At 43.5% G+C, this 19,197-nt stretch overlaps 1 protein-coding gene across 1 annotated transcript in view; it reads left to right on the top strand.

Moving 5' to 3' along the window:
• Nucleotides 1-19,197, top strand: part of ACOT12 (acyl-CoA thioesterase 12) — a 70,309-nt gene that overhangs the window by 36,642 nt on the left and 14,470 nt on the right. Inside the window, exon 11 of the mRNA XM_040421502.1 lies at nucleotides 6,568-6,651. Coding sequence (XP_040277436.1) covers nucleotides 6,568-6,651 — 84 coding nt within the window. The remainder of the gene's footprint in view (nucleotides 1-6,567; nucleotides 6,652-19,197) is intronic.

The raw sequence follows: 19,197 nt of genomic DNA, 5'->3' as shown, positions 1-19,197 counted from the left end.
CAGTGGCAACAGGCACAGTTTATGTGGAGGTATTGCAGTGACACTATATTATAAGCGGCAGTGGGCACAGTCCACTGGAGAAGGGGATTGCTTAAACTCTGGCTGCTCATTTTGTTTTGTTTTTCTCAATTATAATGTCCCATCCACAGCCCCACACCATTACTGACCCAATGCCAAACTGGTCACGCTGGAGGATATTGCAGGCAGCAGAACGTTCTCCACGGCGTCTCCAGACTCTGTCACGTCTGTCACGTGCTCAGTGTGAACCTGCTTTCATCTGTGAAGAGCACAGGGCGCCAGTGGCGAATTTGCCAATCTTGGTGTTCTCTGGCAAATGCCAAACGTCCTGCACGGTGTTGGGCTGTAAGCACAACCCCCACCTGTGGACGTCGGGCCCTCATATCACCCTCATGGAGTCTGTTTCTGACCGTTTGAGCAGACACATGCACATTTGTAGCCTGCTGGAGGTCATTTTGCAGGGCTCTGGCAGTGCTCCTCCTGTTCCTCCTTGCACAAAGGCGGAGGTAGCGGTCCTGCTGCTGGGTTGTTGCCCTCCTACGGCCTCCTCCACGTCTCCTGATGTACTGGCCTTCCTCCTGGTAGCGCCTCCATGCTCTGGACACTACGCTGACAGACACAGCAAACCTTCTTGCCACAGCTTGCATTGATGTGCCATCCTGGATAAGCTGCACTACCTGAGCCACTTGTGTGGGTTGTAGACTCTGTCTCATGCTACCACTAGAGTGAAAGCACCGCCAGCATTCAAAAGTGACCAAAACATCAGCCAGGAAGCATAGGAACTGAGAAGTGGTCTGTGGTTACCACCTGCAGAACCACTCCTTTATTGGGGGTGTCTTGCTAATTGCCTATAATTTCCACCTGTTGTCTATCCCATTTGCACAACAGCATGTGAAATTGTCACTCAGTGTTGCTTCCTAAGTGGACAGTTTGATTTCACAGAAGTGTGATTGACTTGGAGTTACATTGTGTTTGTGTTCCCTTTATTTTTTTGAGCAGTATGTATGTATGTATGTATGTGTATATATATATATATATATATATATATATATATATATATATATATATATATACAAAGGTGTATGGACGAGCACTCTACCAGTTGGCACACATTTATTAAGGAATTAATATAATTAGCTAGCAATATAAAATTGATAAAACAATACAATAAAATACAAGTACATTGATACAACCACAATGGGGTAATTGGTGATATTCAATATCCAAACAATCCTATGACAAAGATGATATAGAAGGCCTATTGTTGTGGCCTATGTGTCCATAGGAGTCCAATAAAACCCTGAATGGATAGGAATGATGCTAATATAGCTCCACAGGTTCTGGCAGTATACCAGTATTTGATGTGTCAGGTAGTAGTCCCGTAACATACAATAGTATTGTTGACAGAATAGAGATGCACTTGTCGGCTTTTCAGCCGCTTACCTCCCCTTCGTATGTAACTTCAGTCCTGCGGTTTGCTTAGACTGGATAAATGGGGCCCATCGAGTGCGGCGTCTCCCGTTGTATTCAATAACCGGGCTTGCCGACTATTATATCGCTTACCTCTTCATATGGATGATGCACTTTGCTCTTACAGTGCGGGTAAAGCGCGTGGAACACCCCGGTTGGTATGAAGGGCCGGCGTCTCACGATGCTCTGTTTGGTATCCGCGCTGGATACTTGCGGAGTAACACTTACGTCACTTCCTGTAGGTTCCGGTAGTGACGTATTCCTTGTATTGCGTCCGATGATTCCAAGCTGCAATTTTCAAATGTTTAGTATTGCAGATATCAAAGTCCTATTTGCATGGCCATGCAATTAAAGAGATGTCGACAGGTATATGGCGTGAAACCCAGACGCGTTTCGGGAGTTGTCACACTCCCTTCCTCAGTGGTTGCGCCGTACCTGTCTAAATACGCCTTATATACTTCCCTAGGTTATCCTCAAAGCCTGGATCGGACCTCTGGATCTGATACTTCCGTTTCTGCACAATTTAATGTCTGAGACTTCTAGTTTTCACAGTCTGTTTTTTGTTGTCTGTTTTTTTTGGTAATATCCGATTTTAGGTATCGATAAGTCTAAGATGGCCTTTCAATCATTGATATGTTTAATAAGTTTCCCTCTCTTGCAGATATCAAAAGAGGGAAAACGCAACAAAAATTCCATTCAACATATACCCCATTGATGGATGCATCCTATTATTTAAAACCATGATAATTTATACTAAATAAAAAGTCTTTACACTAAATGAGATTTTTTAATAAATATAAATATATAAGATAAATAAAGATAAAAATAGAAATAGATGTGGATAATTCAAAAAATGTATAGATATAGTGGATATTTATTACAATATAAACCTGGAATTACCGATAGCGGATATGAATCAATAATTCCTATCATCGATACCACGATACATGCCCAAGCACATAAAAACCGCAGTGATACCAGGGCTGGCAGAACTATTGACTCCGATGATGGGGTTAGTGGGGGACCTCCAATTTAAGGACGGCCGTAGTGTCAAGACATGGCTTGACCTATAACACTGCATCAAATAAAGGACACCCTCACAGAAAGCCAAAGAGTTCCAACTCTGAATTTAGTCCTGATGGTAACAGACTCCCAAACTCGTATATTCGTCGGGACTCCCTTCTGGACATGTTTAATATAATTGCCTCCTCTCCAGTGATGATCCACCTTTTCCAGTGCCGTAAAGACGAGACTGGCTGGGCCACTATTGTGGACCTCCTTGTAATGTTTAGACAAAGAATGTTTGTCATAGCCTTAATGTTGGCTATGTGTTCAGCCAGTCTCGTCTTTAATAACCGTTTGGTTCTGCCAATGTATTGTCTATTGCAGGGGCACTGGACCAGGTAGACAACACCGGTAGAGTTGCATGTGAGGCAATCTTTGATGTCCCAGACAAAAGTATTCTGTGTGGAAGGGACTGTGGTGGTTTTACGGGGTTTGTTATTAATTCTACATGCAATACACTTGCCGCATTTGAAAAACCCTTTCAAATCCATCCAAGTTCCCATCAATGATCTTTTTTTTCTCACTAGATTTCACGGAGGGAGCTATTTTAATACCCAAATTGGGTGCCCTAGTAAATATGACTTTTGGGGATGTAGGTAGGAGATGGCCTATCACCCTATCATTTAATATATGGTGCCAATGTGTCTTCACTATTTGCTGTATTTTTCTATGATCATCATTAAAAGGGAGGATAATCCTATTACTGATCTCTTCACTTGTCTGGGATTTTTTCTTGGTTTCCACTTGACTGTCAAAAAAGGTTTGTCCGTCTAGTTTCCTGACCTTTTCCAAAGCTTTTTCCACTATTTCGTCCGGATAATCCTTCTCCCGGAATAGCTGCCACATTCTCAAAACGCTGGTCCTCCGTACAATTCCTCCTGATCCTACGAAACTGACCAGTCGGAATGTTACCAAGCCATCTTGGGAGGTGGCAGCTGGAATATTGGATGAAGCTATTTCTATTAGTTGGCTTGAAAAAGGTATGGCAGACAAACCGATTATTTTGTTTTCTGATCACTAGATCAAGGAATTCTGTCTCTTCCTTGATCATGGCATTGAAAACCAAATTCAATTGATTTTCATTGATCTCCTTCAGAAAGAACGCCCCTTTAGAACATCTGGATGTCCAACCAGAGTGGATTATGGGGACTCTGGATGTACAATCCCTTTATACATCAATTGACCATCAACAGGGACTGACCGCAGTGAGACAAATTGAAAGAGAGGGAGAACTAGAGGAAACCCACATTCAGTTCATTTTAGATGGTATAGAATACATCCTCAATCATAACTACTTTTATTTTGAGGGTGTATACTACCTGCAGAAATGTGGGACTGCCATGGGGACCAGGTTCGCCCCCAGCTATGCCAACCTATTCTTGGCAGAGTGGGAACACCACCATATTAGACCTAGGCTGGGGGCGGACCTGGCCCTATGGCGTCGCTACATTGACGATGTGGTGTTCATTTGGAAGGGTGAAAGAGATTCCCTTGATCTCTTTCTGAAGGAGATCAATGAAAATCAATTGAATTTGGTTTTCAATGCCATGATCAAGGAAGAGACAGAATTCCTTGATCTAGTGATCAGAAAACAAAATAATCGGTTTGTCTGCCATACCTTTTTCAAGCCAACTAATAGAAATAGCTTCATCCAATATTCCAGCTGCCACCTCCCAAGATGGTTTGGTAACATTCCGACTGGTCAGTTTCGTAGGATCAGGAGGAATTGTACGGAGGACCAGTGTTTTGAGGAGGAGGCAGCTGGAATGTGGCAGCTATTCCCGGAGAAGGATTATCCGGACGAAATAGTGGAAAAAGCTTTGGAAAAGGTCAGGAAACTAGACGGACAAACCTTTTTTGACAGTCAAGTGGAAACCAAGAAAAAATCCCAGACAAGTGAAGAGATCAGTAATAGGATTATCCTCCCTTTTAATGATGATCATAGAAAAATACAGCAAATAGTGAAGACACATTGGCACCATATATTAAATGATAGGGTGATAGGCCATCTCCTACCTACATCCCCAAAAGTCATATTTACTAGGGCACCCAATTTGGGTATTAAAATAGCTCCCTCCGTGAAATCTAGTGAGAAAAAAAGATCATTGATGGGAACTTGGATGGATTTGAAAGGGTTTTTCAAATGCGGCAAGTGTATTGCATGTAGAATTAATAACAAACCCCGTAAGACCACCACAGTCCCTTCCACACAGAATACTTTTGTCTGGGACATCAAAGATTGCCTCACATGCAACCCTACCGGTGTTGTCTACCTGGTCCAGTGCCCCTGCAATAGACAATACATTGGCAGAACCAAACGGTTATTAAAGACAAGACTGGCTGAACACATAGCCAACATTAAGAAAGGCTATGACAAACATTCTTTGTCTAAACATTACAAGGAGGTCCACAATAGTGACCCAGCCAGTCTCGTCTTTACTGCACTGGAAAAGGTGGATCAACACTGGAGAGGAGGCAATTATATTAAACACATGTCCAGAAGGGAGTCCCGACGAATATATGAGTTTGGGAGTCTGTTACCATCAGGACTAAATTCAGAGTTGGAACTCTTTGGCTTTCTGTGAGGGTGTCCTTTATTTGATGCAGTGTTATAGGTCAAGCCATGTCTTGACACTACGGCCGTCCTTAAATTGGAGGTCCCCCACTAACCCTATCATCAGAGTCAATAGTGCTGCCAGCCCTGGTATCACTGCGGTTTTTATGTGCTTGGGCATGTATCGTGGTATCTATGATAGGAATTATTGATTCATATCCGCTCTCGGTACTCCAGGTTTATATTGTAATAAATATCCACTATATCTACATTTTTTTAATTATCCACATCTATTTCTATTTTTATCTTTATTTATATATCTTATATATTTATATTTATTAAAAAATCTCATTTAGTGTAAAGACTTTTTATTTAGTATAAATTATCATGGTTTTAAATAATAGGATGCATCCATCAATGGGGTATATGTTGAATGGAATTTTTGTTGCGTTTTCCCTCTTTTGATATCTGCAAGAGAGGGAAACTTATTAAACATATCAATGATTGAAAGGCCATCTTAGACTTATCGATACCTAAAATCGGATATTACCAAAAAAAACAGACAACAAAAAACAGACTGTGAAAACTAGAAGTCTCAGACCCTTCATACCAACCGGGGTGTTCCACGCGCTTTACCCGCACTGTAAGAGCAAAGTGCATCATCCATATGAAGAGGTAAGCGATATAATAGTCGGCAAGCCCGGTTATTGAATACAACAACGGGAGACGCCGCACTCTATGAGCCCCATTTATCCAGTCTGAGCAAACCGCAGGACTGAAGTTACATACGAAGGGGAGGTAAGCGGCTGAAAAGCCGACAAGTGCATCTCTATTCTGTCAACAATACTATTGTATGTTACGGGACTACTACCTGACACATCAAATACTGGTAGACTGCCAGAACCTGTGGAGCTATATTAGCATCATTCCTATCCATTCAGGGTTTTATTGGACTCCTATGGACACATAGGCCACAACAATAGGCCTTCTATATCATCTATATCATCTTTGTCATAGGATTGTTTGGATATTGAATATCACCAATTATCACCAATTACCCCATTGTGGTTGTATCAATGTACTTGTATTTTATTGTATTGTTTTATCAATTTTATATTGCTAGCTAATTATATTAATTCCTTAATAAATGTGTGCCAACTGGTAGAGTGCTCGTCCATACACCTTTGTTCAAATTCTATTTTATCCAGAGAGGTAGGGTGTCCTCTCCCTGGACTTGTAGCACCATATCATAGGCTATATAGGAGAGCAGCCACCACCAACTCCATTTTTTCTTTATATATATATATATATATATATATATATATATATATATATATATATAAAAATTTGTGGGGGTGAGGTAGGCATCAATGTACAGGATTTTCTTGACCCGCATCTTACTTTTAGTATGTAATATAGAATACAGCTGATAAAGTACTTGTTTTCTATTCTTACTTTAGTCCTATCTCTGTTACAATAATGTTGCTGCTCTGACCATACTAGCCTCTAGAGAAGGATGGGAATTGATCAACACAAAGAAAAATGTAAGTTTACAGTTAATTTTATATTGACTGCTTTTCTTACCCTGCTAAAGAACCAAAATAATATTATTACTCTCAAACTTTAAAGGGGTTTTCCAGGATTACAATGGTTTTTAAGATATTCTCATGTAGTTGCTTACATCATGTACATCTCCCCCCCCCCCCCCATTATTTTTTTTAATTTGGACTCTTCTGACCCATGTTCACTGTTCTGTCTTCATACACGTTCACACAGTGTGCAGTCTGACATTCAGCATAAACCATTCCTGTCTTCCAAATAAGAGGACTGTTCTTTGTAGTCTAACTTGTTTATTGGTCAACAGATTGTACTCTGCACAATGCGCGTGAGTGAGAGATTGTATAAGTTTGGTAAAACTACAAGAATACAAATAACATGTATAACGTATAGAATAGTATAGAAACATTTGCATAACACTGAAGCACATATTAAAATGGCTGCCTATACATAAGACTACATGTCTAAATAACAGTAGTAACCACTCCCTGAGTACAATTACAACTGACTGAACAGCTCTGCATAACCTAATATCCCTGAAACAAAGGTAGATCTCTCACCAGATATGATTTTACAAGGATGGTGGAGTTTGTAAGGGAGACATGCATGGGAAAGCTCTGCTGATGTGTCCTGGTGACTGGAGACTTTTCTCTTTCTGAAGATGCTTTGCACTCCCACAAAGCTTTGCACCACCCACAATGCAGCAGTCTTTGTAACGGGAAAAACGAAGTGTAATACAACTTAACACCGCTAGATGGTGCTATAACCACACTAATCACTACAGAAATACCAACACCCTGGCAGAATGAAATAGAATCATTTTCTAACCATGCTGGGCAGAACATTCACCATGTAAACAAATCAATTTGGCTCCTTTCCATCCTGTATGTAGCACTTCCTGTTGCTGTATCCAACCAATCCCATGATGCACTTCTCCTTTCTCTGCCACTGCTCCAGCACCACCACTAACAAAGCCCAGATAGTTTATAGCTCCTCCCACCCAGCTAGCTACAGACACTCCCCTATAACTGCCCCGCCTATAGACATCACAGGAAATGGGAAAGACACATGGTCATGTGCCCACAGCCCCCAACAGAAGATAGGAGCAATAAAGCTAAAATATATACATTACAAAATCACAGCTACCTTCATAAATGGTTATTTTAAAAGTTTTTGATGCAAACTGGAAAACTACTATAAGGGGTTATCCAAGTTAAGTAAAACTTGGCAACCACTGTGAATAGCCTAAAAGAACAAATGAATGGCTAGTTACCTGTTTTCTCCCTTGTTTGAGCACTGAGCTTTGGTCTTCCCTCTGCTGACGTCATCTTGGCTGCAGCAGTGACATTCTTTGCACAAGTCACTGCTGCAGCCAATTGCCGGCCTCTGCCATGCACAAGAAGTCTCTGGTGAGTCCAGTGATTGGCTGGAGCAGTGACCTGTGGACACAGAATGTCACTGCTGCAGCCAGAAAAACAGATTGGCGGTGAGGAGCAGAGCACAGTGCAGGAGGAAGCAGAGGAGAATATGGATGAGTATATACTGGTTGTTTTAGGCAGTTTAGATATTCAACCACCCATGTATGAGTCAAGTCTGAGTTGCAATCTCTTGTACAAATAATTGAAGATGATAAACGCTCTCTAATCATTTCCCTAGCTTCACCAGTTGCATGTAGAATTCCCGTGAGAGAAATGCAATGGATATTCCCTTAGGTTATTGAATGTAGCTTGAGGTCATTAGTATCTGATCTGTGGAGGTTCGACATCCGGGACCCACGCTGATCAGCTGTTTGAGAAGGAACCAGCACTCCTGTATCTGCTTGTCAAGCACAGCCGCTATACAATGTACGGTGCTGTGCTTGGTAAGCTGTGAGAAGGCCATGGCACTCGCAGAACCGTTGGTGCCTGCTCAAACAGCTGATCGGCGGGGGTCCCGGGTGTTGGACCCCCACAGATCAGATACTGATGACCTATGCGGAGGATAGGTTATCTATCAATCACAGAAAACCCCTTTAAGTGATCAGCTGCTAAATCTGATATCAATTCATCACAGCACTGCTGCAGTTTCTGATGACTGTGTTCTTCCCCTCTCTTCCCTTTGTTAGATATAGCAACAAGGAAGGGGAAGAGGTTGCATATGGCAGGTGTGCGTTGAGAGAGGACAATTAAAGGAGGGAGGATTGCACAGATAAGGCTGTTTGCCAGGCGAAAATGAGGACCGATATGCCATTGATGCAACCTGTGCAGCTGCATATCCAAGGTGCACCCATACCAAAATATTTTAAAAAAGGGCACCAAGGTTCCCTTGGCTCAAAATTACTGATGTATTCTGATCTAATAGATTGCTTGACTAGAGAACCATAGTAAGGGGCACCTTGATGAGATCCAGTGATGTAACTAGAAATGACTGGGCCCCACAGCAAATTTTTGAATGGGGCCACCCCCAGGAACTACTTTGCAACCCCCCTCCTATGCAACTCCCACTCCTGTGGCTAGTCAAAATCGCTCTGACTAGGCCCAACAGCCACTGTCTGTCCGTTTTCTACAGTGTCGTTCAGGGGTGTACATAGAAATCATTGGGCACCATAGCAAGAATCTGGATGGGGACCCACTAACTCTGCCCACTAACCACCAATGGCCCATCCCACCACCAGCCCTGGCTGCTCCTCTGCCATACCCCCAGCAGTGGCAGCTGTGTAGGCATCAGGAGCGACGTGGGTTCTGCGGAGCGGGGTACGTATTAGGCTACTTTCACACTTGCGTTTCTATTTTCCAGTATTGAGATCCATCATAAGGTTTCAATATCGAGAAAAAAACACTTCCGTTTGGCCCCATTCATTGTCTGTGGGCACTGTCCACTATAAGCAGCGCACAGTTCATGGGGGGTTATGGTGACGCTGGGACAATAGTATACCAGTGCCACCATAGCCCCCCTTGCCTTATAAACTGTGCCTGCGTGCTGCTTAGTGAATACCGCCTTCATGAAATTGCTCAAGGTCTCTGCATGCACATTCCAATAGGTGTGCATGTTCTGGGTAATAGTCAGTCAGCTAAGTTAGTTTTCCTTTGCGTCATTTTTGAATACCTTGTACCTTGTCCAGCAGTTTTCTGGCTGAACTTACTGGGAGGACTGCAACTCTCGGCAAACCCTGAACTGCAGACCACAACAGCAGTCACAGCTTGCAGACCAAGTCAATAACCACCAACACAAGTAACATCAGGATACCGGGCAGCACACACCTCTTACCTGCGCAACACAATCCACACGCACCGCGCTCAAGGTTTCCTACTTCCGGGTCTACACGTGTTACAGAATGAGACCAAAACTAGCTCACCAATTGGACGAGTGGCCCAATGAATCTCCTCCCCTTAGCCAATGAAAGTCTAGATTAGAAACCCGCGGTTGGAGATTGGCTGCTGACTGCAAATATTGGGCGGGGCGGTCAGCCACGTTGTGATTAGCGGAAAGGAATGTGCGGGTGAAATAGAAAGTGACAACCAACCAAGCGTTGTGGTTGTCATAGCAACTGAACCATCCTGAGCGCGACACGATAACAGATCCTATAGAGCAGCGGTTCTCAACCTAGGGGTCGCGACCCCTTTGGGGGTCGATCGACCCTTTCTGAGGGGTCGCCTGAGGCTTCCTATTGTGGGTCGCCCGCACAACGGCAGCGGCCCCTTATCCTCGCGCACAGGAAGTGATGTCCTATCACTGCCTTTGCTTGAAGGAGCCTGACGTCTGGACGGGTAAGTCGGGCCACCTGTCTGCTGAGGTCCGAGTTTTTTCGTTAATGACACCGCCGCTGAGCACCACTGCCACCAATGATTTAATTGAGCCTGGCTAATTTTATTTTAATTATTTGGCTGAGCAAGTCTTAATTTATTTGGGGGGACCTGAAGCACCGCTGATTTATTTGGGGGACCCTGAGCACTTCTGATTTATTTATTTGGGAGAAATCTGATGCACCACTGATTTATTTATTTGAGGGGTACCCTGAGCACCACTGATTTATTTTTTAGGCGGTATTTGTTGTTTATTATTTATTTTAAAGTTATTTATTTGGTTTGAAAATATTTAGTATTTATGCTAAAGTTCTGTGGTTATGAATGAATACTTGTGTATTTGAATTAACATTTGGTGTATTGGTGTCTGCGTTTTTTTGGTGGGTCATCATAACAGTAGCAAAATTAGTTATGACGTAGCAAGGAAAAAAATGTAATGGTTGGGGGTCACCACAACATGAGGAACTGTATTAAGGGGTCACGGCTTTAGAAAGGTTGAGAAACACTGCTATAGAGGCTTATATAGGGGAGGGAGGATGAAGGGGCCCGCACACCTTACTACTTGAACAGAGGGGAAGCAGAGCCCGGGATGGAAGACAAGTGAGCCGCTTCAATGCCCCATATAACTAGTAGTAGGCAGTTATCATAGTACAGAATACAGATGTAGGGGGTGGGGCCTTCCATGCGCTCCGGGCCTTGCATGGGCCCCTTGCATGGGCCCCACAGCAGCTGCGTGGTCTGCCTATATGGGCGGTACGCCACTGGTCATTGTATATGCTATTGTATAATACTGTTGAGGGGGCCCTGAAAATAAAAATCCTTTGGTCATCCTCCTGGGTGGGCCCCTTTGAATTCTGGCCCCAAAGCAGCCTCTACGCCCCTGATGAGAGCCTTGATAAATTAGCTTTTGAACAGCAAGGGACCCACAAACTATTCTTACAGGTGGGCCCTCTGGCTATGCCCTCCTCTGGGAAGATGGCAGCATCCTGGACACACAGATCCAGGATGCATTACTGAGACCCGCTCACATGAGAAGTCTGAACTCAGGGGCAGGTTACAAACTGAATATCAGGGCTATGAAAATCAATGAGGATTGAAGCCTGAAACTTAATGCATATTGTTTTTCTAAAAGACTGCCTACCTTGGTTGGAAACCCAAAGCTGCTAAAGCGCTGCTGAGTGTGTTCTGCGCCTTGGGCTTTCATCTGCTCTGCTTTTAAAGTCTGTAGCCTACAGATCCCATATACGTTCTATAGAGACATACTCCACACGCCCAAAAGCTAAGCGAAGGTGATGAAAACTGAATGTGCAGAACGTTCTGAGCAGCACTTCTGCACCTTTGTGCTGTCAGTAACAGTTTGGATACCCTTTAAGTAGCACTTGTCAGTAAACCAGGCATACTGCCTGGTGGGGTTGATCCTGCTGATTTAAAACCTGCCCTGTTACAATCTGCCAAAAAATACATTTTATTCTTTATGGAGATGTGGGCTTTGGTGCCCCACAAGGCCTGGTACCTTTCCTGATTGTAACATGAAAGAAACCTGCCAGTCATTGGCATGAGATGGGGAAGGGGGGGGTGTCACGATTCGGACTCTGCTCCCTCATAGCGCGCACCAGCCCTATCGGTACTGTAATATTACTGAATTCTAGCCCAGCAGTCACAACCTGCTAAAATCATGCCATGTGAACTTGGTACTATATCGTCTCGCTAGGCAAATAAACCTACTACTAAACCAAAATCCTCAAGACATGGCTAGCTGGGATTCCTTGAGGACTCACACTGAGACACTGCATTATAATTTGATATATTTTTAAAGCTTAATAGGAATCCGATCATGAAAGTCTCATGAATGTCAGTGGTATATGATGTGTTTTTTTTTAAGGTTCTCAGTTTTATAGCCTTGTTCTTAAAAATAAAAAAATATAAAAAAATACCTTGAATAAATATAAGTTTTTGGAAAATTGCTAACCCTGTTGCCACAATTTTCAGGCTTCTTACAAAAAAGATTTCTCAAAAGAATCAGATCTGCATTATTATTCCAAAGTTCACCAGTGCCCCCTAGTGGATCTAAAATGCACCATCGTCTAATGTATTCTTTCTGATAAACCTACAGGTGAAACTCGAAAATTTAGAATATCGTGTAAAAGTTAATTTATTAAAGTAATGCAACTTAAATTTAGAATATTGTGAAAAGGTTCATTATTCTAGGCTCAAAGTGTCACACTCTAGTCAGCTAATTAATCCATACCCCCTGAGCAAAGGGTACCTGAGATTGTGACTTTGGGGTTTTCATAAGCTGTAAGCCATAATCATCCAAATTATAACAAATAAAGGCTTGAAATATCTCACTTTGCATGTAATGAGTCTCTCATATATTTTTTTCACCTTTTAAGTTGGATTACTGAAATAAATTAACTTTACACAATATTCTAATTTTTCGAGTTTCAACTGTACAGATTGTATATAGAGTAGAGGAGAAATCCTTCCATTGAGGGCTCAGATCAGAAGATGCAATAGTATTGAGTAAGGCTCCATTCACACGTCCGTGGTGTGTTGCGGACCCGCAAATTGCGGATCCGCAACACACCCGGCCGGCACTCCCTATAGAAATGGCTATTCTTGTCCGCAGCTGCGGACAAGAATAGGACATGTTCTATCTTTTGCGGAGCTGTGGACCGGAAGATCGGGGCCGCGCTCCGCAAATGCGGACAGCACACGGTGTGCAGTTCGCATCCATTCCGTCTCCATAGAGAATGAATGGGTCCGCACCCGTTCCGCAAAATTGCGTAATGGATGCAGACCCATTTGTGGATGGAGCCTAAGAATGATGGAACTGAAAGCTGTCTCACTGTTGGGTATTATCAAGTCAATGTTAAATGGTTTTCCAGGAGTAAAGATTGGGACTTTAAAGGGTAACTGTCACATTTAGACCCAAAGTTCCATATATGTAGTTACTAATAACATGATATTCCAGAATTAGTTACTATTAGACTGACTTACCCCATATTTAATAAGATTCAGCCCTTAGCAACCAGTCTGCATAAAACGGCAATTTCCCTAATCAGTTAAGATGGCCGCCACTGCCCTCACCCTGAGGCTAATCCCGCCTGTCCTCACTAGCCAGTAACAATAGCCCCCCAAAAGTGTCAGTAACCAGAGCCCTCCCCCTAAAGGGTTAATCTCCTGCAGCACAAAGGGGTCCTCTTACCACATGTTGCTTCCATTTATACACTGAGCAGATGGCAGATCTCCCTTCCCTGGTCTGCGCTGCTTCAACTCTGCATTCTCCAGCTCTGCTGAGTGAGGGAGCGTCTGCCAAGCGCAGGGACAGGGAGAAGTGCACACAGCCCAGGCACTGTTATCAGCTGCTGGGGCGGACCTGGCTTTAATCATTTACTTAGTCCCTGGCTGTCAGTAATGTGACCTTGCACGCAGCGTGCTTCTACGTGCTCCGTCCTTCAACAGATAGACAGACCATGCCTAGCAACCCTATTTTAAGCACAGGTAAAAGTAGGCAGGGAACAAAAATGTGGAATTAAGGGGTAATTCAATACACAGTGAAAAGTTGAAATAGGGCCACCAAGGTGATATTAATCACCACAATCCAATACTCCCAAAAAAATATATACGACCGTTATCCTTTAAAGGGACACGAACATCAAAATTTCCGTATATTAACAGCTTATGGGGGAGATTTATCAAAACTGGTGTAAAGGAAAACTGGCTTAGGGCTCTTTCACACTTGGGTTGTTCTGTTCCGGCATAGAGTTCCGTCGTCGGGGCTCTATGCCGGAAGAATCCTGATCAGGATTATCCCCATGCATTCTGAATGGAGAGAAATCCGTTCAGGATGTCTTCAGTTCCGGAACGTTTTTTGGCCGGAGAAAATACTGCAGCATGCTGCGCTTTTTGCTCCGGTCAAAAATCCATTGAAAGGCATTAATCCGGATCCGGCCTTAAGCTAAACGTCGTTTCGGCGCATTACCGGATCCGACGTTTTAGCTTTTTCTGAATGGTTACCATGGCTGCCAGGACGCTAAAGTCCTGGCAGCCATGGTAAAGTGTAGTGGGGAAGCAGTATACTTACCGTCCGTGCGGCTCCCTGGGCGCTTCAGAGTGACGTCAGGGCGCCCCACGCGCATGGATGACGTGATCGTATGGATCACGTCATCCATGCGCATGGGGCGCCCTGACGTCATTCTGGAGCGCCCGGGAGCCGCACGGACGGTAAGTATACTGCTCCCAACTACTACTATGGCAACCAGGACTTTAATAGCGTCCTGGGTGCCATAGTAACACTGAACGCATTTTGAAGACGGATCAGTCTTCAAATGCTTTCAGTTCACTTGCGGTGTTACGGATCCGGCGGGCACTTCCGGCAAATGGAGTACACGACGGATCCGGACAACGCAAGTGTGAAAGAGGCCTTGGTTACCCATAGGAACCAATCAGATTCCTCCTTTTATTTTTTTATTTTATTCTAGGACCTCAGGACATATTTTTTCTCAACTTTTAATATATATATATATATATATATATATATATATATATATATATATATATATATATATATATTTCTCAGCACAGCCTAAAGCTAAATGTGGGTTCACGGCCCACCGGGAAAAGCCAATCCCACAATTACATGAGCCTTTCTCAAGCCAAGGTGGATAAAGAGTGTTCTTAATTTTTATTTCCTGGAGTGCTGATAGATATATCTATCTGTATGTATATGTGTAATGGAAATTTGGAAACCGCGCTGCTTGAGACTATCATCCGGTTCACGGGTGAATGAAACTGGGCACCAGCCTCTATCCTCCTCACCCAAAGGATCCGATCCTCCACAGACCGTCTCCTCTGCAGGGTTAAGAAAATTGGCAAATAGTGTAGCACCCTTTTACAAGTTGGTTTAAAAGGTTTTATTCTACTCACAAGCGATAGTAGACAAAAGGCATGTAGCAAAGGTAAAAACTGTAACGTTCCTGCCCGACCCGGGTTTCGCTCTCTGGCTTCCTCAGGGGCGAAAACTGCGCATGTCCACAGTGGGGCCCTTTTAAATAGCCCAGCTTCCCAAATTACAGGAGCCGATGTTCATCCATATCATTATACAAACACTGTTTTCACATAGTTTCCAAAGCATATAAAATACAAATAAAATACAAACAATAATCTTCAAATATATTTGGAAAAGAGTGCTCTTCCAATCAAAACCACTTATTTTTCATCCTTCCCCTTTCGGGTTACCGCAGCTTTATGGCGCAAATAAACTTCATTATTTATACCATCATACACTCCCATCTCGTGACACGTCTTCTCTTATTTTCACTCTCCTATTTTATACAACCTATATCACAGATCCCTCAAACTTTCCACATTTACCTATACTGTTCATAATGCAATCGCCTAGGCACCGCCCACTCTTGGTCTCGTCATTCAGGAGCTCTCAACCTCCCCTCCTCCTCATGACGTCCATCACGTGATACAACCGCCCACTGAGCGGTCACTCCCCCATGACGTCGCCAAAAGGTCCTCAAGAGGGAAGGTAAAGAACTCACCAAATAGCGTCACCCGCAGTAATAGTTTACACTAGGCATGGTTTTAAATCAAATTCTATGTTCAAACCACCTGGCTGCAGGGTCCCTAGCTGGTAGATCCACTGTACTTCTTTCTTATTAATTTGTGCCATCGAGTCACCCCCACGCCAATGTGGTTTAACCACTTCTACTCCAGCGAACTTCAAGCCCCGCGGATTCTTCCCATGCACGAGCTTGAAGTGGGCTGATACACTATGACTCATCAGGCCTTTCCTGATGTTCCGTAGGTGTTCCTGGATCCTTATTTTCAGCTTTCTCACTGTCCTACCAACGTACTGGAGTCCACAAGGGCACTCCAGCACGTATATAATACCCTCATTTTCGCAAGAGCAGTTTCCTTTTATACGGAACTCCCCTCCATTCTTTTTGGATACTATACAGTTGACAGTTCTCGATCTTCCTTTTGTGTTACGGTTTTTGCACCCAGTGCAGAACCCACACCATGTGAATTTCCCTCCCTCCTTACTCGGCTTTACACCCCCTGGAGGGATGGCGTTGTGCACAAGCTTCGTTCTAATATTAGACGCTTTCCTAAAAAATAAAGGGTTATCAGGTATGACTTTTCCTAAAATTGGGTCGTTCTTTAATATACCCCAATTCTTTTTCACCACTTTTTTGATGTTGTCCGAGCAATATTTTGTCACAAAGGAGAATCTATAGTCCCTCTCATTATTTTTCTCTTTTTCTTATACATTCCTTTTCTTTCTTTCTTTCCTCCTCTACAGGCTGGATACACGTATCCAAATTATCCTCATCATACCCCCTTTCAAGGAATCTATCTTTTAGCACCTTACATTGTGTCCTATAGTCTTCCACTACTGTGCAATTCCTGGCCATTCTTTTAAACTGTCCTTTCGGTATATTTTTAAGCCATGGACCGTAGTGGCAACTCTTCATATCGATATGAGTTTACATCCGTCTCTTTAAAATATGAACTAGTTTTAAATCGGCCATCACAAATCCAAAAAGTTAATGGAAACATTGCTGATCTCCCCCACAAACCGCAGGTTCCACTCATTATTATTCAGCTGGTGAATGAAGGTCTCAAGTCCCTCTCTCTCTCCTTCCCACACTAGGAGACAGTCATCAATATATCTCCTCCAGAGGGTCAACCTACCCCCTGGGGTGTCCGATCCTAGTGTGGGAAGGATGGTACTCTCCTCCCATGCCCCCATAAAGATGTTGGCGAAACTGGGGGCGAATTTCGCCCCCATCGCCGTACCAATGCACTGTACATAGTGGGAATCCCTAAACCAGAAGTAGTTGTGATCAAGACAGTAATTTAGACATTCCAGGATAAAATTCCCCTGCAGATCTCCTATTTTGGGGTCTTTTTGGATCCTACTCCCTACCGCTTCCATACCCAATTTTTTGGGGATAACTGTGTACATGGATGCCACATCAATTGTGCCCATCCATGTATTTACTGTGGGCGGGCTCAGATCTTTAAGGTGTATCACTGCCCCTGTATCCTTCAAATGCGAGGGGTTCTGCATCACATATCCCTGTAAGTAAAAATCAATGTATTCTGTGATTTTACAGGTCAGGGAATTCAGACCCGAGATTATAGGCCTCCCTGGGGGATCAATCAGGCTTTTGTGCACCTTTTGGCAGGAGATATATCATCGGCACTATGGGAAATGGAACGGTTAGGTATTCAAACTCTTTTTTTGTTTAATATCCCCTTTTTTAAAACCCTCTACTAGTATGCCATCAAGAATCTTTTTATATTCAAGGGTGGGGTTACTTTTCAACTTTCTATAGGTTGCTTCATCCGAAACCAGTCTCGCCATTTCTGATTCATATTTCTCCTTACTCATCACGACCACCCCTCCCCCTTTATTGGCAGGCTTAATTATTATATCTGGGTTCTGTATGTGTATGTGTGTGTGTGTGTGTGTGTGTGTGTGTGTGTGTGTGTATATGTGTATATATATCGGTGGAAAAGAGAATACATAGTTCAAAGAAATAGACAAAGACCATAGTCGGAACTTGTCAGCAGAATCTCAAGAGTTGTAAGTAGTCCAAACAAAGAATGGAGGTCCTTAACAAGAACATACAGATGGGATCTCAATGGTAGGGCTATACATTTCCAGAACAGAGCAATAATGCACTTTGCAGCAGTCAACAGGTGGAGGAGCAGCCTGGCACAAGGCCAGGTGACCGATGAACATGACATCACTGGCTGAGGGTAGGCGTCAAACCATAAGGCCACAGCACTTCCTCCTCAAATAGCTGATGGTCAGGGGTCCCGAATGTCTGCCCCTCATCAGATACTGATGATCTATCCAAAGGATAGCCACAAATTGCGGTCTGCAATGCACAGGCACTGACCGTGGGGAAGCCACATGCAGATCGAAGACCTAGTCATTTGAATGGGGTCCGTGATCCGCCTGTTCCGCGAAAAGCGCAAGTTCTATCTCTTTGCAGAACGGAAGCATGGAACGGAAGCACTCCGTAGTGCTTCTGTGGGGTTCCGTTCCGTGCTTTCGCTCTGCACCGCATCTCCGGATTTGCGGACCCATTTAAGTGAATTGGTACGCATCCGTGATGTGGAATGCACACGGCTGGTGACCAGTGTATTGCGGAACCAATGTATGCGGCCTGCAATACGGCCACGGGAGCACAAAGGGCGTGTGAACAAGCCCTAAGTCATAAAACACCTTTTGGTCTTTAAAACAAAATAAACCTGCTGCAATCCAGGGCTTGGCCATAATATAAGTCGTACTACTGCAAAGGTGAGGTGTGAATATAAAAGGTGGAAGAGGAGGTACCTGTACCAAATATCCCTGGTGAAAGCTATGGAGTGCTGTAAAGCATGAGGAGGTATTTTAGCTGGACAAGCCCATATCATGGAGTCTGGTGAATCTGAGCCACTCCACCTCAATCAGTTGTAAGTGGTCCCGTATGCAACGTGTGGATATAATTTTTTGGAACCACTCCATGAATTATTTTTCCTGTCTAAACTCTTTAACTTCCTCTTTGCTTGGACATTTAACGCAGCAGACAGCCTCACTTGACTTTCTCAGTCAGATTCATTCCGATCAGAGAAGGGTAGGGATGAGTGACCCAATTAGAGTATTATTCATTACACCGATAAATGCACTGCTTTTCTGTGGACATCTATGCCTATCAAAAGAAAGATTGAGCTGCCATACTG

This window comes from Bufo bufo, chromosome 2 (genome assembly GCF_905171765.1).
Source record: "Bufo bufo chromosome 2, aBufBuf1.1, whole genome shotgun sequence".
In the NCBI taxonomy this organism is placed as follows: domain Eukaryota; kingdom Metazoa; phylum Chordata; class Amphibia; order Anura; family Bufonidae; genus Bufo; species Bufo bufo.
The sequence above is the reverse complement of the archived record's forward strand: the minus strand, read 5'-3'. Positions and strand labels throughout refer to the sequence as shown.